Below are 27,106 nucleotides of genomic sequence, written 5' to 3'. Positions count from 1 at the left end.
GCCATCGCTGATAATGCAGCTTGTCCCTTCACTAGAGAGCAGCGGTGCCGTCGCTGAGAATGCAGCCTGTCCTTTCACTAGAGAGCAGCGGTGCCATCGCTGATAATGCAGCTTGTCCCTTCACTAGAGAGCAGCGGTGCCATCGCTGATAATGCAGCTTGTCCCTTCACTAGAGAGCAGCGGTGCCATCGCTGAGAATGCAGCCTGTCCCTTCACTAGAGAGCAGCGGTGCCGTCGCTGAGAGTGCAGCCTGTCCCATCACTAGAGAGCAGCGGTGCCGTCGCTGAGAATGCAGCCTGTCCCTTCACTAGAAAGCAGCGGTGCCATCGCTGAGAATGCAGCCAGTCCCTTCACTAGAGAGCAGCGGTGCCGTCGCTGAGAATGCAGCCTGTCCCTTCACTAGAGAGCAGCGGTGCCGGGTGCCCTATAACCCTTTAAGTCCACTGATGGTTTTGCGCCCCGGATGCTGTTGTCCTCCACCTCCCCCGCCAGCATGGCCTGCAGTCTGGTTGCAGTGTAGTATAGCTGCAGCGTCTGGTTTCGGCGCCCCCGCCGCTGACCTCCGCACTGATTTATGACTCTCATTATTATGTAGCTGTGCTCTGGTTTTTAAACAGGCTGCAGCCGGGGGCAGGGCGGTGGCATCATGCTGCCCGCTGTGGCAGGGGATGAGCTGGAGCAGTGACTGCAGAAGCAGATCAGTCCTCTGTTAGCGGCCGCTTGGCACCCGGATGAGGGGCTGCAGATTGTAGCGCAATGTTCAGAGGAAGCATGTGGGACAAAGCCCACCCGATCCTGCGGCCCGATAACCCCAAGCGACCTGCTTCTAGTTACTACTTGGTCTGTCCGGCTGCGTATATTGGATGGGTCACTGGGTGAGTGACTCGTACAGCTCCGCTGGGGGTGTGCGCCGTGGAGGGGGCACTTGGGATCACCGCCTGTATATACCTGTGCGTCGGGTTGTACTTGGCACTGTCGGCTGTATGTAGCGGTCTTTCGGAGGTGCCATCGGGTTGTACTTGGAGTCATTGGCTGCATAGGTTCACATTGTAATGTGGCGCTTGGGTCTGCCATCGTGTGAGCCTGGTCGGCACCGGTTTCCTGCTTCTGGATGTTCCAGTCACTGGCAGCAAGCAGAGATAATGAAAGACTAAGTCTATAAATATCTGTTCGTTGCACAGTGATTGGATTTTGTATGCAGAGCGCTGGCCGCCCGTGGAGAGTGAATGATGGGGATGAGGCGCGTGAGCCGACACTTCTAGGCCCTCGTTGGCACGATCGCCATCTACATCCTGCCAGCAGAATCCCAAAATAAAGTAGCACGCGAGTTCCTGCCACCGCCGGGCCAAGAGGCGTAATGAATGTTTAATCTCCTTCTTGTCTTCCAACCGCTGCTGAATATTCATGTCGCCATTTGATTTCCCGTATTCGCTGTCACATGAGAACAGCGCGCTCCTCACACTGACAAATGCTTTACTTCCTTTCTAGAATATTTTACGTCTCGCACGACTCCCAGGATCTGAAGATCTTCAGCTACATCGCCAGGGACGGCGCCAGCAACACCTTCAAGTGCAACGTCTTCAAGTCTAAGAAGAAGGTGAGCCCAGCAGGTGAACGGCATCCCAGCACAGGGTCCACGGCCCCCCGCGCATGCACTGCGCACCCCGGAAGGGGACGGGTGCCCCCCCGTGCATGCACTGCGCACCCCGGAAGGGGACGGGTGCCCCCCCGTGCATGCACTGCGCACCCCGGAAGGGGACAGGTGGCATCCCAGCACAGAGTCCACGGCCCCCATGCGCATGCACTGCGGACCCCGGAAGGGGACGGGTGGCATCCCAGCACAGAGTCCACGGCCCCCCTGCGCATGCACTGCGAACCCCGGAAGGGGACGGGTGGCATCCCAGCACAGAGTCCACGGCCCCCCGCGCATACACTGCGCACCCCGGAAGGGGACGGGTGGCATCCCAGCACAGGGTCCACGGCCCCCCGCGCATACACTGCGGACCCCGGAAGGGGACAGGTGGCATCCCAGCACAGGGTCCATGGCCCCCCGCGCATACACTGCGCACCCCGGAAGGGGACGGGTGCCCCCCCCCCCCCCCGTGCATGCACTGCGCACCCCGGAAGGGGACGGGTGGCATCCCAGCACAGGGTCCACGGCCCCCCGCGCATACACTGCGGACCCCGGAAGGGGACAGGTGGCATCCCAGCACAGGGTCCATGGCCCCCCGCGCATACACTGCGCACCCCGGAAGGGGACGGGTGCCCCCCCCCCGTGCATGCACTGCGCACCCCGGAAGGGGACGGGTGGCATCCCAGCACAGGGTCCACGGCCACCCCGCGCATACACTGCGGACCCCGGAAGGGGACAGGTGGCATCCCAGCACAGAGTCCACGGACGGGACCCCCCCCCCCCCTCCCCCCGCGCGCATGCATGCATTGCGGACCCCGGAAGGGGACGGGTGGCATCCCAGCACAGAGTCCACGGCCACCCTGCGCATGCACTGCGGCCCCCGGAAGGGGACGGGTGGCATCCCACCACAGAGTCCACGCCCCCCCCCCCCCGCGCATGCACTGCGGACCCCGGAGCTCAGCAGTTGACAGGCGGCAAGCCTGACAAACAGCATGTACCTCCGCTGCATTCTGTGAGTGATATTCGGCTGTAGGGGGCACGGCTTGCAGACCATATTCCCCACAGGGCCACCAAACATTGGCTACCATGATAATCGTGCAATTTATAGTGAGGCGTCAGACGTTACAGCGGCCTTCTAGGTTCCTTACTAGTATGAGGCCACCAGCCGTAGTTCTACTTGGGATTGTCTACCTGCATGCCTGTCCAGTCTTACTATTTTGGGGGTCTCCGAGCACACATGGGTGGGCACACAGCGCGGCATGGCTTCTTTTCCTTGGATTTGCCGTCCCTTTCCTGTCCGGTGGCTTTTTACGTGTTGACTCTCATGGGGGATCCACTTGCTGCGGCCTCTCCCGCCGCTGCACTGAGATCTGAGCTCCTGGTCTCTAACAGCCGCCGCTTATCACTCCACTGCTCAATGTGCATCTAATCATCTGTTTCCTCTCCCCAGAGTCAGGCCATGCAGATTGTGCGGACCATCGGACAAGCCTTTGAAGTGTGCCATAAAATGAGTCTACAACACGCCCAGCAAAATGCAGACGGCCAGGCAGATGGCGCCAGCGACAAGTCCCTGGAAGAGCCGAATTTGGAAGGTAGATGAAGGGAGAGGCGTGCGGAGCGCGCTCAGCTGGCGGAACAGCTGCTGCTCCTATTGTGCAAGGACAATGATCTAAATGAGGATCACATCCGCAGCGACTGTGGACAAATGGCGCCGCGCGGCTTCATTTCGGTGCCGTTAATATTCTACAGCCATGCGTGTCATCCGTAAATATATATATGCAAATCAACGGCGCGCTTTGTCCTTGCGCAATGACTCATTTTACACACTGCGCCAGCAGCTGAGGGGTTAACGCAGCGGTATGTTGCTGAAGCTGCAGATATTTGGGCTCTTTGGCTGATATATTGCCATATTCCACATCGATGCAAATGCCATGTAAATGAAGCGGCTGGCGCATTAGTATTCCTGGCGCCGGCGTCTCACAGAGTCCTTATTTCTTTATTAGGACGCCAACTGACAGGAGCTGAAAATCACGATCCGGAGGCTGGCTGCCCCACGCCCGCCGCAGACCTGGGCGTTGTGAGATGTGCGCAAGTCCTGAAGGAGCAGAGTGACCGGGTATGATGGGCGAGAACGTGCCAGTAACGGGCGCCATAATCGCCTGAACGATCCCAATCGGTGTCGGCGTATAAATGCAGCAACCGGCGAAAGATGGTTCACCTGTCGACTGCGTCTTATACGCTCCCGTGAAAACAATTGACTTGTTGGCGGCACATTGCCAGGTGTGAACGGGCATCTGCCGGTCGCATGTGGCGCAATCCCTGTGCGAGGAGGAGAGTTGAGCGATCACACAGATGATGGCGGTTACCGGGGGGAAAAAACGGAAGTGCAAGTCTGAGTGACTCCCTGTATCAGTAATTGGCGCTTGTGGCAGAACTGCCGCTGTAAAATGACCTTTTGGGTACGTTCAGACGTAGCGGAAGGGGTGCAGGTTTTCCACTGTGACAGGTCCACACCAAAATCCGTATCAAAGTGGTGAAGATTTTGTCAGTTTGGGCGCGGATCCGCAGCAGACTTCACCATCTTAGGATAACTTCACATGGGCGAGTACGATATTGGGCCATGAATCGCTGCCCTATATCTGGATTGGTATCTAACGTGTCAGAATCTGCACGAATGGTACAAGTATTTGCGCGGTTCTAATGTGGATGAGAATTGGGTCATGCAAGTGCATATCAATCTGCGCGCCATCCATAGATTGGCCCGCGCACGGACAGGTGTCTGCGGCGGGTTACGCCTGAACCTCTCGGACACATGGCACTGTAACCTTAGTAGCTGCTGGTTCGTGCCGTGAAGAATGGCGTCTCTGGAGGGTTCTTTACAGTCTGCGTTCTTTGGGGTCGGATATTGTGCTTACTGGAGACCGCGCAGCCTATGGCACCATCTAGTGGTGATTTGCCATACAGCATGCAGAGGGAATAATTCAGTCATTAATTCTTCATCACTTCTGATCTTCATCTTATTTACAGGATATTGAAAACTGTTCCACATTCTCAACAACGTCCCAAAACCTCCGGACGCCCAACGGCAGCTCCTCCATTGCTGCTCTGACACCTCTGGCCTCACAGCACCGAATGCAGCTACTCCACCATCAGCTCCTGCAGCAGCAGCAACAGACGCAGGTGGCCATCGCCCAGGTGAGTCCTGCAGGCTTCATCAACGCATTTTCTCTTGTTTTATTTATTTTTTTTCTTTTCCCTATGCTTTTCTTTGTTTTTTTTTTTGTTTTTTTTAATTGCTAATCTAAAGCAGAAGTTGAGCCTCTGCAGAGGAGAACAAGAGATAATCCTCTGCTGGAGAGCCGGACTGCCAAATATAGCCTCAAAGAGGGTCTCAGGATGTAGGTGGTTGTAGTCCAGATGAGTGGTACGCCCCATCATCCAGTAATACGGTCTATGGATTTAGGTGGTTGGGGTTCAGGTGAGCACTGCGCCCCCATTCAGTAATGCAGAGGGAGTTTATGGATGTAGGTTAGGGTTCTCCAGCTCCTCACGGACCGCCAACAGGTCATGTTTTCAGGATTTCCTCAGTATTGCACAGGTGATGTAATTATTTCGGTGCCTCAGATATTGCCACAGGTGTTCTTACTATAGGATATCCTGAAAACATGTTGGGGTCCCTGAGGACTGGAGTTTGGGAAACCCTGATGTAGGTGGTTGCAGTCGGTGCTGTTCTGTTGCCCTCCAGTGGCAGCGAAGTGTACTGCAGGTGACATACACCACTACCGTCTGTCTCATCGTGGTTTTCTGCACACTTACCAAGCAGACTCTCTAGATTCTTGTTCCTCCATCTTTTCTCCTCTGTCCAGCAATTCCACTTGCAGAAGTCCAGAAATAATTCACATTTAAAGGGACGTTTCCATCTCAAGCCCTTATAGATTATTCCCCACCCCTGGGAGGATGGGGTCTCCTGAGCAATTTGAGGATAAACAGCACGGTGCATGCTCGTGTGATCAACCTCTTTATTTAAAGGGGTTGTCCCGCGAAACAAAGTGAGGTTATACACTTCTGTATGGCCATATTAATGCACTTTGTAATGTACATCGTGCATTAATTATGAGCCATACAGAAGTTATTCGCTTACCTGCTCCGTTGCTAGCGTCCTCGTCTCCATGGTGCCGTCTAATCTTCAGCGTCTAATCGCCCGATTAGACGCGCTTGCGCAGTCCGGTCTTCTCCCTTCTGAATGGGGCCGCTCGTGCCGGAGAGCGGCTCCTCGTAGCTCCGCCCCATCATGTGTGCCGATTCCAGCCAATCAGGAGGCTGGAATCGGCAATGGACCGCACAGAAGACCTGCGGTCCACCGAGGGTGAAGATCCCGGCGGCCATCTTCACAAGGTAAGTCAGAAGTCGCCGGAGCGCGGGGATTCGGGTAAGTACTGGACGGTTTGTTTTTTTTATGCCTGCATCGGGTTTGTCTCGCGCCGAACGGGGGGGCTATTGAAAAAGAAAAAAAAAACGTTTCGGCGCGGGACAACCCCTTTAAACTCTTGGGGTGGTGGTCCTTGGAGGTCAGCGGGTTCCTGCAGCTCCAGCGTCTCATACCCCTGGTGGACAGCAGATATTGCTGGGACATGTAGTGTTACAGTCTTGCGTATGAACGACTGTCAATGTAATAGGTGGCCAAGTCTGGGACGTCCTTCCCACCGGGCTCACTGCCAACTGATTAGGAGAGCTCTACTGCCTATGGTAATGGTGTAATTGGGGATGCGGGGGGTCTGGGACCCCCCCAAGGGATTACGCCGTTGCTAATGCAGCTTAAGGAGAGTTGTGTGATATGATGATTAGTACAGTCCAGCTATAAACTGTCTGCGTGTAGCCGCGGCCGAGGGAGGTTATTACTGCCCCCTAGAAGCATTCTGCTGCGGGGGTTTACTCATGAGGGGCGCTGCTGGCCACTAGTACATCAGCCTGTAGATGGCGCTGCTCATCAGTTACTGTAGATGTGGCCTCCTGACGGGGTATGATCTCCTTTTACCAGGTGCACTTGCTGAAGGACCAGCTTGCAGCGGAGACGGCGGCTCGCGTTGAATCCCAGGCCCGAGTGCGGCAACTGCTGCTGACCAACCGGGACTTGCTGCAGCATATCTCGCTGCTAGTCAAACAGCTAAAGGAACTGGAAATCGGATCTGGCCTTAACGGTACTGGTAAGCATCCATAACCACACGGTCATCACTAGTACAACTCTTCCTGTCACTGAGCTCTGTATGATCTGGACGGGGGGAGGTCTACTGTCAGGTGACATGGGGGGTTTCTCCGTTGGTCTGTCTCCTCACAGGCTGTCTCTCTTCACAGTAGATGAGAGGTCTCTACAGAACTTGGCTCTCGCTCAGTCTCTCTCCCTAAACCTGAAGAATCTGTACAGTCTAGAAATCAATCTCCCATCAACGTCCACCCCAGCAGCAGCGCATGGGAACGGGCCCCTCGGGGAATCGTACCTCAACCTCCTCAACCTGGGGAAAGACGGCAAGGATCTGGTCACCCGCAGGGTGGAGGGCTCAGAGGTCATGGCAGACAAGAGGGAAGAAGTCCAGGGGGCGGATGAGGACAAGTAAGTGACCCCACAAAACCTATGAACCTCCATTCTCTATATCATGACATCTGCTGCTCTCAGCCAATCGGCCGCAGTCTGAAGGGTCCGACTACCCGAATGCTTCATAATGTCTGCAGCCCCCCCTCAACTCTGGGAGCGCTGAGCATCCTTCTCAGGCTGCTGGAAATGATGCGTCCTTATTGCATGTGCTGCCAAGCGTCGCTATTTCCAAGATCTCAGCTTGCTGTTGGTGAATAGGAACATTAGTTGTTTATATTTAGAGGTTGATATCCCATCTTAACCCCTTCCCGCTCCATGACGTACCGGTACGTTATGGGAGGCGAGTACTTCGCGCAAAATGACGTACCGGTACGTCATCGGGATAGCGCAAGATCATGACTGACCTCGCGCTATCCCGCAGCCGGAGACGGCTGTCAGTCAAAGCCGGCGTCCCGCTGCAACAGCGGGGGGGGCATTGGAGATGTGCCCCCCGCTGTTAATCCCTTCCCTGCCGCGATCTAAGTAGATCACGGCAGTGAAAGAGTTCACAGAGGGAGCGCGCTCCCTCTGTGTCTCCGGCCGGCTCTCGCGATGTTATCGTGAGAGCCCAGTCTGTCACCATGGCAACAGGACGCCAGACACTGGCGTCCTGTATTGCCTGTGCCTATAATCGCTGTACAAGCGATAAGGCATGGCAGAGCAGTAGCTCCGCCATGCCTTATCACAGCGATCATCAGTACAGTGTTGTAAGTCCCTCAGAGGGACTCAAATTGTGTGTGTAAAAAAAAAACAAAAAAAAACAACTTTTTTTTTGTGCTTTTTCCAATATTAGCATAAAAAAAGTTAAAAAAAATTGAAACCCCACATATTGGGTATTGACGCGTCCGTAACGACGTGTACAAAAAGTTGAACACTCTTTTTATTTTGTACGGCAAAAAGCGTTTTAAAAAATGCTAAACAGAGGCAAAATGCTAATTTTTAGCATTTTTGCCTCCCAAAAAATGCAATAAAAGTGATCAAAAAAGCCGTACATTCCCCAAAATGGTACCAATAAAAACTACATCTCGTCTCTCAAAAAATAAGCCCTCATAGAGCTCCGTACATAGAAAAATAAAAAAGTTACAGGACTTTGACTGCAGCTATAGAGGAAAAAAAAAAGTGTAAAAACCTTAAAAAAAAATAAGAATTTTGGTATCGTTGTAACCGTACCGACCCGCAGAAAAAATGTAGTGTGTCATTTATGCTGCATGATTAATGCTGTAAAAAAAATCTATGGCAGAATTGATACGTTTTCTCTCTGTTATCATTAAAAAAATTATAAAACTTTTACAATATAGCCTATGTACCCAAAAGTGGCACCGATAAAAACTACAGCTCGCCACGCAAAAAACAAGCCCTTATACGGCCGCAGCGACGGAAAAATAAAAAAAGTTATGGCTTTTGAAAAATGGAGATGGAAAAATACCAAAAATCGCTTGGTCCTCAACGCCAAAATAGGCCGTGTCATTAAGGGGTTAACGCCCTTTTCACACAGCTGAGGGTTTGTCACAGTGTTTGTGTGTTTCAGCAGCACAAATGTCTCTCCTGGACTCCAGGCTGATGGCTCTTTCTTGCACTGATACATTGTAACGACTGCTGCAGGGATCCACCATTCTGCTGTGCAGATACAAGAAGTGGATGTCTGAAGCACACGGACGTTAGAAATGTCCAAAACCGGGGGTCCCTCCGAGGCTTTATAGCTCTGTAATACCCAATATTGTCTCATCCTTAACTCCTTCCCACAGAGGGGTGTACCTGTGCGCCCTCCGGTGGTGGTAGTGTGTGGAGCAGGTCTGGGAGTCGCTGCGGTTAGTGACTGCGGCCGTTAACCATTTACGGCCCTTTTACACGCAGCGACAGTCATTTGAACGACTGCAGAGTGTTTAGACTGAAAGCCATCCGTGGCTTCTCTCTCAGTGATTCCCCTTTTATGCGAGGCGGGGTCCGTTTACACGTAATGAGGAGACAGCGATTTTTTTTTTTTGATTTTTTTTTTTTTTTTTGCTGACTTTCAGTCAGCGATAAACAACTGAATGAATAGCGCGCGATTTTAATTTGTTTTCCCGCCTTTACATTGAAAGATTATGGTTGAACAGATTGTGAGTGATAATCGTTACGTGCACGTCACTTGTCCGTTTAACTCCCTAAGGACCAAGCACGGTAAATTTACGGCGCTTGGTCCTGTCCTTTTAATCCCGGCCAATTGTCAAAAAAATCCAGCACGGGATTAAAGCCCCTTCTGCAATTAATTTGAAGCAGGTCAGGTCCTGAGCTGTTGGTCACAGCTGACTAACCTCTTCTGTCCTCTCCTTTCCCAGGTACATAGTGCTCAATGACTGCTATGTACTAAAAAGTGCAAGTGTTTTTTCCACTACGCGAGCCAACAGTCACGTGACCGCCGGGATCCATGGTTATAGCAGAGCTGCAGGGTCCTAGCAGATCCTGATCAGCTCCATTAGTGACTATTGTCACTACAGGGAGAGGTTTTACCTGTAACTGGGGCTCCTATGGATGCCTCAGCTGCAGTGGGAAGGTAGTAGTAGTCCCCGTACCCAGAGGTCTTGTATCACGCCCCCGGGGGGTTAAAAAAAACAAATACGTAGGAAAATGACCCAAAACCGTCGCTGTATGCGCCCTGTAATCCAAAAGCATACTATAATATATTAAAACGTCTCAAACAAATGCCTAACCCGCTCCCATACTTTATTTTAGCGTAAATATACAAATTTTAAAAAATAACTATAAATGTGTTTTTGTTCTTTTTTTTTTACCCCCAATGAAAGAAACTAAAACTCGGGGGGGAAAAGTCAGTTCAAAAGATTTAAAAATCGCCCTACGCGTCACGGGGAAAAAATGCAGCAAAAATCATTTTGGTAACTAAAAGGGGGAAAAAAATGGCGCAGTAAAACCACCACGGGGGTGAAATCCCTAAAGTGTCCGGTCCTTAAGGGGTTAAACACTTCTTGTTCCGTGTTTCACATAAGAATGTGAGATTGCTTTTTGTTGAGCGTCGACCATGAATCTGCCGGTGTAACCGGGCTGCTGCTGACAGTCTGTAAGGATGCCAGGCACAGAGGGGCATCTGATGCTGCCGCTTCAGACTGGGCGGCCTGCAGTCGGGGCCCCATTATGGCCGTCTGACCCTACAGAATAAACCCGTGGGCGATGTGCGGGTGTCATGCCACACATTCACAGTTCGGCCACGGATAGCTGCTGCGTCATACTGCAAGTAAGATGCGCACTAAATCTGCAGCCAAATCCACGTGTGCCGCGGGCGTATTTGTGGCAACGTATGCGGTTTTGTTTCTGCTGCGCCTACATCCACGCCGCCGGATATCGCACTTGTCAGCATGCGTCTTACCCGTGGATGTCAGGTGTCTTTCATGCAAAAATGCCTCGATCACTTCTGTGAAGTAGCGTTCGTCCGGCGCCGGCTCCACGCACATCGGAGGGTCAGCAAGTGTTCCCCATGGATTTCAATGGGGAACCACAAATCACACGGCAGTGACTTGTCTGTCCCATTAAGAACAATGGGCGATGCCTTCCGAGAAACGTGAACAAAAGGACCTGCAGTAAATGTCCTGTATCTTTACCTGCCGCACGGCTCGGCTGTGACTCCATTAAAAGAACTTCGTTCACATTCGCACGTGTTTCGTGTTGTCGCACAAATCGCCGTGAGGTTCCTGCTTGTGCCTGTAGCCTCAGACTCTCACTTGTTTAAATCTGTGCAGCGATCTCCTTCTTCTGATGGAACTTCACGTCCCCCTCTGCCAAAATGTCCTGCTAATTAAAGGAACGGATTATCAGACGCAGAGATCTCTACAGCTAATCTGTGGCACGGAACGCCCCCTAGAGCGTTGTGCCAAGCTTTACTCTTATTCCCTATCCACAGGACCCCCGCAGATCATTAAAATGGGGATCCTGACAACCCCACATGAAAGAGGTGCGTAAACGTGCGCTCAGAGCCGTAGAGATGGTGCGGTGGTGAGTGTGCGGGACCATCTCCACTCAGTTCATGCAGGAGGATCTTACAACTATACTCCAGCCGGTGTACGGGGCTTACGTGGCGCAGCCCCACGAACACCCTGCGGACGTCCGCTGCACACATGGCAGATATCCCCAGCTTCCGGGACTTACAGCATGTTCACGGACACCTACCTGCAGCAGCCAGAACCTGAGATGATGCTAAATGGTTAGAGAGGCTACCTGCCACCTGATTGTATTCGCATCATGGGGAAGTAGGGGGTCATGGCAGCTGGTGCCCTAGTTAACCCTTTCAGGCCGGCTGTCATAGATTGTCGCAACTTACCCCCCATTTCCTAAAGAAAAGTGTATATATTGGGAGTAAATCAAGCAGAACTTCCATTACAGGCCTGTAGGCTCCTCGGTGATGAAGGGTGTCGTCTGGTTTCCTGTTGCCAATCATTGTTTTACAGACATGTTACAGGGTCGTACACTGATTTGCAGGAATGCTGCCAACCAATAGGTGGCGCTGCAGAGGTATTGTTCCATCTTCACTAGTCCTTCCGCTTCAGTGAGCGGTGCGGCTTCTCGCTCGGTGTAAAGGGGAGCTGCTCAGTGCTTAAGTGACTTCTGTTGGCTGCAACTGGAGACGGGCGGTCGGAAGAGATCTCCAGCCGCTCTGCCTCCAGTGTCGCTCCTGTGTAAAAGCACAAGACTGATGGTCGCCGGACGTCCAGTGTAAAGGTACCGTAACCCCTTTAACAATGCAGGGCATACGTCCTGTGCGTTCAGGGTATGTTTGGAGGGGGTCGACCACAACGGCTCCAATCAGCAGCGCCGCTAATTGGCACTGTTGACCCTTTAAATGTCGCTACCAGTTCTGACATGGGCCATCAAGCCATGCCTATCAGATTGCAGTATAGTGTAATACTATGGTATTGCATCATACTGTATGAGCGATCAAACCATCACAAGCTCATGTTTTATTATTAAAAAAATAAAAGTTAAAAAAAATTTTTTTTACGTATAATGAAAAAAAAATCTGAACTAAAAACCCATTTGGTATCGCTGCGTCCATAAAGGGTCGATCTATCAAAGTAACGCATTATTTACCCTGCATGGTGAACGACATGCTCTTCATTCAGCCTAACCTACTACCGTGTTTCCCCGAAAATAAGGCACCCCCTGAAAATACGGCACCCCCTGAAATTGGCAGAAGTCCCAAATATAAGGCACCCCCCGATAGTAAGGCATAGTAAAGTGTGCAGGCAAGTCAAGAGGCCTGTCCCCTGCTGCCATCCCTGTTGTCTCCCACCTCCAGATGTATAGGTAGATCTGCAGACAGTCTGCTGTTATCCTGTCCCTGCTGTGCTGTATGAGTGTGCTGTTGTGAGCTCCCCTTGCTGGCTGGAAAAGTCCATACTGTACATTCTGTTCCTGCTGTACATGTCTGCTGTGATGAGCTCCCCCTGGTGGACGGAAGCTGCAATACCATCCCTGCTTACAGGTGGTCCAGGACCTTCTATCTGCAGACAGGTACGTTCCTTTACAGCCCTTATTTTTTTATGGCTCTGTGTGTGTCAGGCACCCTATGTGATTCTTAAGGCTGGGTTCTCACAGAGCGTATTGCCAGCGGAAATCTCGCAGTTTGGCCACAGCGATAAACAGCGAGATTTCCGCCGGGAAAGCGCTGCTTCAAAACCCACGGCACTCAGCCGCTTGTTTTGAAGCGACCTGGCTGCATGCTTTTCCGTTTCTGTGGCCGGTGAATCTGCACCACCACACCGGCTTCTCCCAGCTTTGCCGTGACAGATTTGCTGTCCCATATGGACGAGATTTCTGAGAAATTTCGTCCACAAAGCTGGCCAATGGAGGGATTAGCGGCCACAGACGGATTTGCCGCGGCGAAATAAGACACCCCCTGAAAATAAGCCGTAGCGCATATTTGGGAGCAAAAATTAATATAAGATGCGTCTTATTTTCGGGGAAACAGGGTACCTTCTGTATGTTACTATTGAAGTGACTAGGACTCAGCCTGCAGTACCAATCCAGCTCACTGCACAATGTACGGAGCTGTCTGCTTCCTGTAGCAATACTGTTAGCAGCCAGATAACCTCTAAGTATTAATCCAGAAGGGATTCAGGATATTAACCCCTTTCTGACATGCTCTGTACCTGTACCGCACATGTCGGCTGTCACTGTATGCTGTAGGCTCGGGAGCCGAACCCTCACTGTGCGCTGCGGGTGTCGACTGACAGCAGATGTCTGACTGCAACAGCTGCAACTGAAGAGAACTCGGGTTGAGGCTGTTTATCCTTTAACGATCAGGGTGCCTTCACTGAGGATAAAATCGCAAAATTATGAGGCCAATGGCTCCGCTCACATGTGCGCTGCAGCACTAAAACACAATCGCAGCCTGTCCGTTGTGTTTGCGATCTCACCCATTGTTTCCAATGACGGCGCTTCCACCTTAGAACGGCTGTCCTCTCCGGCGCTTCGTCATAAGCTTCTCTTCTGGCTGCGATGGGAGGCTGTTTTCCGGCCAACACTCCCTGCATCCAGGGCTTCAGAAAGATTGCGAGAGCGATATCAGGGCGTCAATCACATCCCGATGTCGCTCTCGCCAGTGTGCAGGAGCCCTAAGGGACATTTAAATGTAGTAACCAGGATTGTGATGTCCCAGAGTTCCATCTGGGTGTCATGGCAACTAGGGACCGCCTTGATGGACCCAGACCTGCCATGAATGATTGCCTATTAAGATGTGCTTATGGCATGTCTTCATAGAATGCCTGTCAGAATACAGTAGAATGCAATATTGTGGTATTGCAGTCTATTGTATAAACAATTGTAAGTTCAAATCCCCTACAAGGATGAAAAAAAAAAAAAAAGTTTAAAGATGTTAGATTAATTTTTGTCATTAAAAAAAAAGTTTTAAAGAGAAACCCAATCATTGTAGCAAAAAAGTAAAACTTTGTACCGCTTTGTCCATAAATCCTGTTGATTAAAATTTCAAATTAATATTTTACTTTTTTTTTTTGTCACTCAATCTCTGAGAAAAATTTGAATAAAAAGCGAACAAAAGTCATATGTAACCAATAATGGTACCAGTAAAAGTAAGTTATTCCCACCTCACACACAGGCATTGCCTGAAACCATAAAGAGGTTGTGGGGGGGTACTGAAACCATTTTTTTTTAAAAAACTTACTTTTTAGTAGTACTATATAAAATAAAAAAATGTATAATCTTGTTATTGCTGCAATAGTTCTGACTTACAGAATACAAAGAACATTGTTTTTACTGCGCGGTTGTGAAATATGCAGAAGTGATTTTTTATTTTTTTTTTAAAGTTTTCTAACATATTAAATGGCTCTGATGAAAAACACATCTTCACCCGATATAAAACCAGCTGTCATGTACATAGATCACCAGAAACCTAAAACCTTTCCAATCCAATTTGTAGCCTGGTTTTCCTAGGGGGCTTACTCTCTTTCTGCCATTATACACCGGCGCTATCTGCTGGCTAAAGCCAGTACTGCATGAGGTGACACATTGGATAGGCTCCGACAGCAGAGAGGCTGGCAATATACAGTAAGAGAACCCCGACGGATTTCTTCCAACATCAGAGCTGTACAGCCTTAAATCATAATGTCTTCAGAGGTCAGACAGTGGATTGGAAAGGGTTAAACCTTTTGAAAATGGGGAGGAAAAAATAAAGGGAAACGAGGGGCGCACCTGATGTTTATACCTGTAGGCAGAAATCCTACTGTAGATAGAGGGACTGTTCACATTGCACCTAGGAAGCCCCTCAGTACAGCCACGCTGTATAAAATCCTAACGCCAAAATCCCCACTGGACTCTTATGAGCCGCACAATGCTTCCTGGGAACGCAGTATGCAAATCGGTGCTGGAATAATCCTCCACAGCGCCACCTCTTGAAAGGTAAAGGGTTTAGAAAACTCACTACAGCCTCGTGGTAATTTCCACAAATAGAAACCTTACCGCCCTCCAACCTCTCATTGATGGACTCTCACCCTGATCCCTACTGTCATCCCCCTCACACTCCATCCCACCCACAGACTGATCCCTCCCACTACCAACAAATCACTCAGGTGCAGGAAGCTGAATACTGATGTTCAGCTTCCTGTTTCTTCCCCGCATTGATCATAGTGATGTGTAGGTGGGGGGCAGGGCTGCGCCCAGACATTAGGGGGGAGGTGGTGGGGAGTCGGTGCAGCAGCATTCTCCTTCTGAGCGGGGGGGGGGGGGGGGGGGATTAAGCTCTGCGGCTGCACCAAGAAGAACAGCGGTCCTAAATGCTTATGTATTTCATAGAAAACTGTTAGGCGGCGGTGAAAGGGATACTGGTGAAGATTTTATTAAGGCCTCATGTCCACGGCCGTGTCTGATTCCACATGCGGGAGCCCACAGTGGAATCTGACTCTGCGTACCTGTCCGGGGGCAGCTAGAACTGCGGATCTTCCGCGATTCAAATACACCTGTGGACATGAGGCCTAACGCTGCCTGTCCGCGGGCGATGATCCGCTTGTGATAAATCGCCCATGGATCACGCTAGGAAAAGCTTTCCATAGGCTAACTGGAAAGTGCAGCCCGACATCCACGAGCAGAGAATCGTAGTGATTCTCCGCTCACGGGATTGAAATCGCGGCATGCTGCGATTTGCCACAATTCTCCGTGGTAAGCCTATCTATTAGATAGACTCCTCACGGAGAGTTTGCAGTTTCCCCTCCCCTCCTCCGCGGCAGAATATCACTAGTGACAGTTCGTCACAGCCGTGGACAGGCAGCCTTAGAGTGTCAGTTTAAGCATCGGTCATTATATGGTTGATGCTGGTGCATGATGGGCCGGCAGGATGACGTACGTGCCTCTTCCTACATTAGGCGCATCTCCGCACCGCTGGGCGCCTACATAGGGGTTCTGTCGCTCCCGACAAGCCGCACTCCTTCTCTACAAAGTGGCTTGTATCGGTGTACACTGCAAAAAGTCACAAGATTTGTGCACAAGTTGGGGATCGCGCAAAATGTAACTTTTTTTTTTTACTTTACAAAACATGACTGCTCTTCTAGTGGTGATTTATGAAAAGCTTGTGACTACGGGGCGGAGGGAGACAGAAGAGACTCAGGGGGGCAGAATAGACGTCCTTGTAAGGACTATCCGGAATGTGCGGCAGGAATCGCTTTCATCCCGGGGATGAAAAACCGCTGAAAATATAAGACACAGAGGTGATTTCCAAAGTGACTTCTATCCGTTCTCTAGAGATTTACCTTCTTTTCATGATTCTTCCTTCATCATTCGCAACAAGTTATACCCAAATCACTCACATACCTACAAAACATTCCAAAGTCACCGCAGAAAATACTGGTTTCTGCAAAATGCCATTTGTTGGATTTAAGTCACGTTGACAATCATGTCTTCATATGTGTAAAAGAAGCAAAAAAAGGGGGGGGGGGGGTGATGACTGTAGGAGAGGATATCAGACCGCAAGGAACAGAGCCGATGCCTTGTGCTGGCAAGGGTAAATAATGGGACTGGGACAAGAGTTCGTAGAGTGGATGCAGTAGGGGAGGGTACTACAGCGCCTGGTGAGAAGACGTTGGCCGATAATTGGTCCCTGTTCACATCTGCACCCTGGCATCTGTGTGGCACAGAGTGGACGCCATTGACTGTAATGGGGCCTTCCAGCATCGCGACCGGCGTTCTACCAGGTGAACTAGATCTGCAGATCGTCTGCTGGATCTACGCCGGAAGCTACAAGGAACCTCCGACACCGGTGTGGCCTGTCGCAGTTTTTGCTTACCTTATTGGGGTTGCGTGCCGCTCAGCCGTACGGGACCTACTGCGGCAGCCAAACTTAAATATGGCGCAAGGCAAGTGGGAACGTGGCTGGGGCATAATGACATCCTGGCCGGGCAGGCGCATTGGTGTGACAGCCAGTGACCACCTGCAGCCAGCATAAGAGTCATAGCTGGTTCTGTCACTCAGTGTAGATATAGAATGTGAAGCGCTGAGCGAAAAGCAAGCGATTCTCAGTGATGATCTGTGTGTCTAAAGCTTCTGCACTAGCGCGATCAACGAGCGGTGACGTCACCAACTTGTACGCTCGTTTAGATGACCCTCGTCCCGTGTAAATAGGGCGTTCATATTAGTGATTCTACTGTGATTATTTGTATATATATTTATATTTGACTATTTTCACTACACCAGGTGATTGGAGCCCTCAGGGATGTAGGTGGGGGGGGGTGTTTTTTTATTTTTTTGTTTTTTAATTATTTTTCCAGGTCGTCATCCCGGCAGCCCCATTTATAATGGAGGTTGCCCTCTGACCTCGGTAGGGAGAGGAAGAGCCCTTAAAAGCACCTCCCTTCCACCATTCCTTAGTGTCTTCCTGTCCTTACGGTGGCCAGATGCAAGCTCCAGGGAAATTCACCTACCGGAGGCACGTAGTGCCGAAGATCCCCTGGAGGGAAGAGGTCGGGGCGGCATACCTTAGCAGTCCCTGCATCTCTGACCTGCGCCGCCATGGAGCAGTCAGCTGCCGAGCAGCGCAGGCCTCCTTGAGCGGGTCAGCACCTTCTGGCTGCCGCGATTAGGTAGTTCCTCCTGGCAGGGGAACGGCAGCGGCGACCTCCCTGGTCCTCGGGGCGCGTACCGGTGACGTCATCCGGCGTAGTGAGGATGAGAAAAAATACTCTTTCCTCAGACGACATAGAGCACCTCATAAAAGCAGTAAGGGAAACTATGCAGATCAAAGAGGACCACCCACCCAGGACAGTCCAGGACGAAATGTTCGGGGGTCTTCGGACAAGGAGGAAAACCATGTTTCCTGTTAATCAAACCCTGCAACAAATTATCGCGGATGAATGGCAGGAACCTGAGAAGAGACCGTCTGTCTCAAAACAGATTAGGAACCGGCTAGCGCTTGCTCCTGAAGATGTCTGCCCGTATAGAGACCCCAAAGGTCGACATACAGATCGCTAAGGTGGCCAAGAAAATTCTTCTACCCTTTGAGGACGCATCTCAGCTCTCAGACCCGATGGACAAAAAAGTCGACGGTCTGATGAGGAAGACCTGGGAAGCGACGTCCTTTACCGTTGAAGCTAATGTTGCGGTAACGTCAGTAGCCAGATCCATGGTCTTATGGCTGAATAGAATGGAAACCTCAGTTAAAGACCGGGCTCCCAGGGAAGAATTAGCCAGCTTCCTTTCCCTATTGGAAATGGCCACTGCTATTCTAGCAGACGCGTCTGCAGAATCCGTAATATATGGTGCGAAAACCGCGGTTCTCAGTAATACCGCAAGAAGAGCGTTATGGTTAAAATCATGGTCAGCAGATGTAACGTCCAAAAATAAACTCTGCGCCATTCCGTTCCAAGGTGAATATATGTTCAGGCCCGTATTGGATAAGATACTTGAGAATGCGGGAGACAAAAGCAAGGCCCTTCCAGATAGGAAATCCTATAGGAAGCCATCCTTTCCAAGGAGGACGTGACAGCCACCTCCAGAAGGGAAAGGGAAAACGGGGAGATGGTCGTACCCCAAAGGAGGTCAGAGTAAGGAAATTCAACACATTTCTGACTCAACAGGGGGTAGACTAGCACGATACTTGGTCCAGTGCCGGGGGCTAACATCCAACCCCTGGGTACTTCAGATAGTTGAAACAGGGTATCGAATCGAATTTAACTCCTTACCTCCTAAGAGATTCTTAGTAACCTCCCCGGGGTCCCCACAAGAACAGAAAAATCTGCTAAAGGGCATCCAGGAACTGAAGGACCTAGGAGTCATCATGCAGGTTCCCGAACACGAAAGGGGTAAGGGATTCTATTCCCCCCCCCTCTTCTTGATCAAAAAAACATTAAAATGGAAACCGTGAGGTCCATCGTGCCACTAATGGATCCAGACAGCGTCATGTGCACTATAGACCTTAAAGGGGTTGTCCCGCGGCAGCAAGTGGGTCTATACACTTCTGTATGGCCATATTAATGCACTTTGTAATGTACATTGTGCATTAATTATGAGCCATACAGAAGTTATAAAAAGTTTTTCACTTACCTGCTCCGCTGCTGGCGTCCTCGTCTCCATGGTTGCCGTCTAATTTTCGCCGTCTAAAATGGTCGAATGGCCAAATTAGACGCGCTTGCGCAGTCCGGGTCTTCTGCTTTTCTGAATGGGGCTCCGTGTAGCTCCACCCCGTCACGTGCCGATTCCAGCCAATCAGGAGGCTGGAATCGGCAATGGACCGCACAGAAGAGCTGCGGTCCACGGAGGAAGAAGATCCCGGCGGCCATCTACACCGGTAAGTATAGAAGTCACCGGAGCGCGGGGATTCAGGTAAGCGCTGAGCGGTTTTTTTTTTAAGTCCCTGCATCGGGGTTGTCTCGCGCCGAACGGGGGGGGGGGGGGGGGTTGAAAAAAAAAAAGCCCGTTTCGGCGCGGGACAACCCCTTTAAGGACGCATACTACCACATCTCGATAGCCGCAGTTCATCACAAATATCTGAGGTTTGCTCTGCAGGACGGTTACATAATCTATCACTATCCGTTTATGGTTCTACCCTTCGGTATCTCGACTGCCCCTCGAAGATAGTGATAGAAATAATAGCTTATATTAGGCGAAATCAGATTCTCATTTTTTCCATATCTGGACAACTTTCTGCTAGTATCAAGGACAACAGAAGCCATACGCGCAGACCTGTCTGTAGTCCTGTCCACTATGAATGATTTAGGGTGGATAATAAACAAAACAAAAGTCCAATCTAATTCCAGGTCCACAGAAGATATATTTAGGTGTATTCCTAGACTTCCGCATCCAGGAATCGCGGCTTCCACCGTCCACAAGTAAAGACCTTATTCCATCCGTAACATCCCTATGTCAGGTCCCTACGGTGTCCATCAGAGAAGCGATGAAAGTGCTGGGCCTGTTGACAGCCTGCATACAAATAATCTCATGGGCACAAGCCAATACCCGACAGCTACAACGGTTCATCCTTGCCAGGTGGGATAAACGGCAGACCTCCTTAGACAAGAAGGTGAGCCTGTCCATCCAAGTTAAAGAGTCCCTATGCTGGTGGACTTTACAGAGTACCCTGAGCAAGGGTACCTCTTGGTCACGAGAACCCTCTATATCCGTCACAACGGATGCTAACAAAACTGGGTGGGGAGCACAGGTAGCGGACCTGACCCTGCAGGAAACCTGGGATTCCCGAATAGCTGCACACTCGTCCAACTATATATGGAATTAAGAGCGATATGTGAGACCCTCCGTGTGGCAGAACCCAACTTAAGAGGAAGGCATGTTAAAATCCTAACCGATAACATGACAGCCCTGTCGTTTGTTCGTCAACAGGGGCGAACACGACACCCGCACCTCCAACAGCTGGGGGCAAGGATACTTTACTGGGTGGAATCCACCGTGTTATCCCTTTCAGCCATCCATCTGAAGGGGTCCACAAACGTCATTGCAGACCTTCTCAGCAGACAAAGTGTCCTTCCAGGAGAATGGTGTCTGAACCAGCAAGCCTTCAATCATCTAACACACCAGTGGGAAAAACAGCAGATCCATCTGTTCACCACGAGGTGAAATACAAAATGCCAGGACTTCTATTCTCTCAAACCAAGGGACAACCCATGCGGGGTAGACGCGCTGTCTCAAAATTGGGACATGGAATTGGCCTATGCATTTCCCCCTTTGTCATTGATTCCGTACACCCTCAAAAAGATGCAGGCCAGTCGGGCGGCAGTAATCCTAGTCGCTTCCATGTAGGACAAGAGACCCTTGTATCCCCTATTGAAGGCCTTAGCAATTTGGGGCCCACTTTGTCTACCGGCCATGGAAGATCTCCTTTTCCAGGGGCTTAATAACCTACTCGGGGGTCGAAAAACTGAAACTAGCGGCCTGGATGCTGAAGGCGTAATACTTCGGGGGAAGGGACACTCACACAAAGTAATCACCACCTTGACCAAAAGTTGTAAACCCGTAACAACAGCCATTTATAATAGTGTGGAAGAAGTTCTCAGAGTTCTGTAACTTAGAGCCAGGCAAAATCCCAGATATAGATATACCCATAATCTTTGGAATTTCTGCAGGTGGGCCTAGAGAAAGGCCTTAGCCCAAGAACTCTTAGGGTTCAGGCAGCAGCGTTAGGATCCTATTTGGATTTTCCCTTGGCGGAGCACTGCTGCATTTGTAGGTTCCTTAAAGGGGCAGACAGACCTCAGCGCTAAAAGTTTCTCTCCTAGACTCCATAACCTCAGCCTGGAGAGTAGGAAAATGACAAGCCTTATGTTGTCGAACCACACATGCTGATATAAGATGATAGAATCATGTTTAAATTAGACCCAGCTTTTCTTCCAAAAGTGGTGCCCAAATTCCTGTTCTAACATATTTAGAGGCTACCCATTCTTTTCGGAAAAACAACCTCTTTGTCCAATTTCAGGGGCCGGGCAAAGGAAAGACGGCATCTAAAAGCACTATTGCGAGATGGATCAAGACTGCCATCCAGGAGGTGTACAAAGCTAGGGGTCTCTATCCCCCTGGAAAACTCAGAGCCCACTCCACACGCTCCCTCTCCTCCTGGGCAGAGAAAGGCCAGGCATCCGCCGAGCAAATTTACAAAGCGGCCACCTTGTCTAGCCTACATACTTTCATTAAACATTATAGGGTTAACGTCCAGTCGGACAAAGACCTGGGATATGGATGAAAAGTCCTCCAGGCAGTAGTCCAACCCTAAGTCACCTATAATTTCGTATTGCTCCATTGTAAATAGGGCTGTCGGGATGACGACCTGGAAAGATACGGATTACTTACCGGTAGTCCCTTTTCCGCGAGTCATCACGACGGCCCATAGTTCCCTCCCTTATAGAATATTGTTGTTCTTTTCAAAGTAAATATGACCCAATAAAGGTACATTTTGGTTCAGTAAACATTGTCCACCGTAATAATTTGAAAGCCACGAAGGAATGGTGGAACGGAGGTGCTTTTAAGGGCTCTTCCTGTCCCTACCGAGGTCAGAGGGCAACCTCCATTGTAAATGGGGCCGTCGTGATGACTCCTGGAAAAAGGACTACCGGTAAGTAATCCGTATCTTTCTCCCTGCTCTCCCCTCCTCCTCTACTATGCAATGCAGCCGGCATCTCCCATTTTATATGTGTAAGCCATGAATGATGAATATCACAGTTCGAGAGGTTTATATAATTTCATGGGGGGTGCAGAGTGGGGGGGGGGCAAAACTAAAATCCATTCAGCATTTGAACCAGTTATTGTTTGTCTATTAGAAACACATTTCCCAGAAGACACTGCACTCTTGCTTCACCATTCTGTATGGGCACAGGCTTTTCATTTCGTGTCCTTGAGTTATTTGCAGGGACTAAACGTAATGATTCATAGAGATATCCCATGTAGATGTGAGCCATCTTTTTTATAGATTCCATGGGGAGATTAGTTTGTCTAAAATGTATTATTGCACAAAAGATTAGCCGGCTGTCACCAAAGGAACGGGGCGGAAGTTTGTATGTCAAACTCCCACCCACTCTCCGTCCCTCACCGGCTGTCTGCAAGGAGAGAGGGAGGGAGCTAGTGTGCTAAATCCCACCCCCTACCTTTGCCAACAGCCAGCAAGGGGTGTAGAGGGGGAGGGAGTCTAGCAGAGCCTCTACTAAACTCCCTGCCACCTCCCTTTTTTTCAGCAGCTCCCATAGGAGTCTATGGGAGCAGCCGCCGTATTCTGGCGGACATGTTACATGGGTGGGGCAGATTTAAGGCATATGGTCTGCAATTGTATAAAATTGCGTGAATTTTGGAACGGCGTACTAGAGAAAATTAAAAATATCTTATTGATCCTGGTCCTAATCCCAGTACTTGTATACTCGCTATGGTTGATGGGCATTCGGAGAGCATTCTATCAGGCGCGGAAGCAGATTACTGCCTGTTGGATGCAGCCGACCCCCAACAGTAGGAGATATTGGCGCAAAGATAAAAGAGGCTATATTTTTGGAAAGGGAGGAATTTATCCAAAAACAGGCTGTTTAAATTTTGAGGAAATTTGGGACCAATGGTCTGATATGTATATAAGGGGTAGTTTACCTCAACGCAACCAGCATTGGATGTAGTGTAGAAAAGTTGATGGGATTTAGAGAGGTGAGAAGGTTTTTAGACTCGTTGATTTGTCCTTTTGAACGAGTGAGTGACGTTACCGCTAATTCGTTCGCCCTCGGTGGGCAGATTGTTCAGAATCGTTCCATTCTCCTTCAAACAGGCTTGTCTTGTGTTTCACATTCCTATATAAATAAGGTAGATGGAACCTCTGCAGCGCCACCTGTTGGAAAACAACATTCCTGCAAATCAAGGTCAGACCCTTTTATACAGATCTATATAACAATGATTGGGAATTGAAAACCAACAGCCATAATACATGCACAGGCAGCTGTTTTGGGGGTTTTGCCCCTCATCAGTGTCCAGTAGGCTTCTGCCTTGGCTAGTGAGGGGCCAATACATGAGTCGGGAAGGGTATCATTACTCCTTAAGGAGATACATTGGTTTTCAATTCCCAATCGTTGTTCTAAAGACTTGTATAAAGGGTCCGACATTGATTCGCATGCATGCTGGCATCCACTAGGTGGCGCTGCAGAGGTATTGTTCATCTTTCTTATTTGCATATTTCCCAGAGGAGGATGCGTGGCCTTATAAGTCTCCTTGCTCACCTTCTAGTGTCTCCTTCAGGAGAGATGATGCCCCTCCCGACCTACATTCCTATGTGAAACACTGAGCGGAAATGTTTAAAGGCAACGATAAATGCACAAACCAAGGTTTTTTGTCCTGTTTAGGCTGTACAACGAACGAAAAGTGCACGATTCCTGTTCGTCCGGTCTTTGGCTTAACTGAACAATAATCGTTACGCCTAAACGCAGCCTTAACCCTTTCCAATCCACTATCTGATGTCTTCCTACATTCTGATTGAAGCTTGTACAGCTCCAATGTCAGAAGCTGTCCAACAGGGTATTCTTACCGTTTGTTGCAAGGCACTCCGCTGTTGGAGCCTCTCTGGCGCATGCACACTGGTTTAGCCAGCAGATGGCACTGTTGTATAACAGCAAAAAGAGCAAGCCTTTTAGGAAACCCTGAATCCAAAATTGGATTGCGGTTTCTTAGTTACACTCAAAGTAATTACTTTCCACCTTTGTTTTTTGGACCTTTTTTTTCTTAACTGGCATCTTCTCTTCATCTCTTTAGGCCTCTTTCTTCTATTCCGAAGCTGATCCCTCCTCCGCCACCCATCGCCAGGAAGAGGTTATCGAAGATCTTCCCCGGACAACTAGTAGAGTCCAAATCCTCTGAGAGCATCACGTACACAACGCCGACTAGTGTCAACCTGACCAGCTTCACCACCATCACGTCCTGCTCCATCACCCCTGGAGACGGTAGCCCGTCCTTCAAAAACTCCTTCTTCCCGGTTTTTGAGAATGGAGACCTCTCCCCTATAAAGGAGACTTCCCGAACATCTTTCCAGCCGGAGTGCATAGAAGATAATGGAACATTTCACTCCATCACCAGCAGCTACGACAACCTGGAGGACACGGCCACCATTGTAGCGGACGGGACCCTGTGTAATGGACTGACCAAGCCTCTCAACCTGGAGACCACCCTACCATTCTCCACTGCCAACGACACCTGCCTGCACATCAGCTTCTCCGAAGACGACTTCCCAGACATTGATTCAGACGATCATGTGATTAATCATAAGCCTTGGCGTCTCATTAAAAACGGGAACTGACCGCTTCGTTAGGACTGTGAAAATCCAATTCTTTGTACGAAGGTGTAAATAACCACACACTGGGATCCTAATTGCTGAAAGAGACTTGTGTGCGGGCAGGAAATCAGCCTAAAGAGGTGTAAGAAGTTCTCCTCCCTCCAAACTTGCCACCCAGCGGGAATCGGGGAAGTTAGAAGAGACTGAAATTAAGGCTGTTCCCTCTCTTCTACTGATAAGATTTTTTTTGGGGGGGGGGGGGGCATTGCCCTTGTATACCCACTGTGACCCTCACTGGCTGAGATATTCCTATGACCTTTACTGTATATTATGTGCCAACGAGCACCTTGAGGCTAGCTCCTGGTACCCCATCTACCTGCTGATGGGTGGAGTAAACCTTCATGCGATGTTGCTATGGTGTAGTTAATGCATTGGGGATGGGTGAATGTAGTAGGAGCCATGCAAAATTCCCAAAAGGCAGGTGATTGTAGAGTAGTACATCTATTTTCCTAGGTCTAGGGCGACGCCAGGCACTGGGCGCTGTAGGAAGTGCGTGCCCGGAGCACGATCTGTGTGCAATAGAAGAGACGAGTTCTATATATTTTTATTTTGGCGTGTAGACTTGGGGCGAGCGCTAGAGTCTAATATATATTTTTTACGCAGAGAGATCTTAGTTTCTTAATTAATTTCCAGTGAACATGTTTAATAGATTTAAATGGCTGAGGAAGCTATAGTGTGCATAGGCACAAGAGCGCCACCTAAAGGGCACAGCAACTTATTTTTTCAATCGTACACACTGAATGGCCCCTTTCTTATAATCCCCAATCTGCTCACGATTGGTGCTTACCTGTATGGCAATTGTCCCTGGAGTGCAGCATAAAAATCACATGACAAGTTTTCCGTGGGTTGGTTTCTGTGTGACTCCGCATTAGATGGGAAGATCCTGTGATCGGAGAGACTTCCAATAATGTGGAGAGTATACTGAGAATGGTGATTGAGGAAAACATCCAGCTAAAGGGGTCCTGTGAATGAAAATATCTCATCAGCAAAAGGGGTCAGAGGAGGATGTAGGGAATCGTTCTGAGGAGCAGCCGCTGCCCACTTGAGGAGCCGCATACAACGCCGGAGCTCCAACTGACATGTCTGCACACACAACCCGCCATTCCTTAGGACCGATAGGCTATAACAACCGACGAGTTCCACCGCTGTTGTTTCTTAGAGGAAGATGACTCCAGGGGCAAAAACAGCCCAAAAATTGTATCACTGAGCACTGGAAAACATCCGCAGGTCTGATGGATCCAGATTGCTGTTGCTCCATTTTAACGGGAGGGACAGAATTTGGCACAAGCAGCATGAATCGATGACCCCTTCCTGTCAGCACCTCCATCTAATCTGCAGCAACTACAAGAAGCTTCCTGTCCGCAGGGGCCGATATTCCTGCAGACCGATTTCATTCTGTACTACCCTCTGGCATGACGAATTGCTGCTAGTCTGAAGGCCAAAAGAGGTCCAACGTGCTGCTAGATTGGGGTCTCTAATAAAATGACCATTCAGTGTATGCCTAAATCTGGGAGTTCAGTCTGGGAACTGGTGAATTATACGGTGGTGGGGGGGGGGGCGCCCATTTCTGTAAGCTTTTTAGTGTAGCGTTAAGTTCTCACTGGAGAGATCAGACGTCTTCAGGGGAGTTTTGCTTTTGTCGGATGTTGACTTTTTAATTGTCCTTAATGAGGACCCCACGTTATTGGTCCTCGCTGGTGGAAGGCCGGCGTCCATGCACTACACACACTAATCTTAGTGGGCGCCATGTAATGAAGCGCCACAAGGAAAATGATCGGATTGCGAGGGGTAGCAGGGAGACCTAACGGACGGGGGGGGGGGGGGGGTTCCCAAAGTGGAAATAAACTTTAGGATTTATTCACATCAACTATTTCTCCACCCGATTTCAGTACCGAAAAAAATCTGTCCGAAAGCGGATGGAACTAAAGCATATTGTATTAAGTGGTGATATTACATTTGTAGTGGGGGGTATTCAGAGGGGGGAAAAAATCTAAATCGCAGTATGTCCTGTTTTTGTCTCATTTTCAGAAGAAAATCCTATATGTAAATATGGGGGTCTCTC

At 49.8% G+C, this 27,106-nt stretch overlaps 1 protein-coding gene across 1 annotated transcript in view; it reads left to right on the top strand.

The window, feature by feature from the left end:
* The window catches only part of LOC136580064 (carboxyl-terminal PDZ ligand of neuronal nitric oxide synthase protein-like), a 52,921-nt gene extending 26,064 nt beyond the window's left edge, over positions 1–26,857 (top strand). Inside the window, exons 5-11 of the mRNA XM_066580277.1 lie at positions 1,489–1,597; positions 3,084–3,225; positions 3,637–3,749; positions 4,661–4,828; positions 6,672–6,837; positions 6,986–7,241; positions 24,468–26,857. Of these exons, the coding sequence (XP_066436374.1) occupies positions 1,489–1,597; positions 3,084–3,225; positions 3,637–3,749; positions 4,661–4,828; positions 6,672–6,837; positions 6,986–7,241; positions 24,468–25,008 (1,495 nt within the window). The 3' untranslated portion in view covers positions 25,009–26,857. The remainder of the gene's footprint in view (positions 1–1,488; positions 1,598–3,083; positions 3,226–3,636; positions 3,750–4,660; positions 4,829–6,671; positions 6,838–6,985; positions 7,242–24,467) is intronic.
* The last annotated feature ends 249 nt before the right edge of the window (positions 26,858–27,106 follow it).

Source organism: Eleutherodactylus coqui, chromosome 10 (assembly GCF_035609145.1).
Source record: "Eleutherodactylus coqui strain aEleCoq1 chromosome 10, aEleCoq1.hap1, whole genome shotgun sequence".
Lineage (NCBI taxonomy): Eukaryota > Metazoa > Chordata > Amphibia > Anura > Eleutherodactylidae > Eleutherodactylus > Eleutherodactylus coqui.
This window is presented reverse-complemented; position numbering and strand designations above follow the sequence as displayed.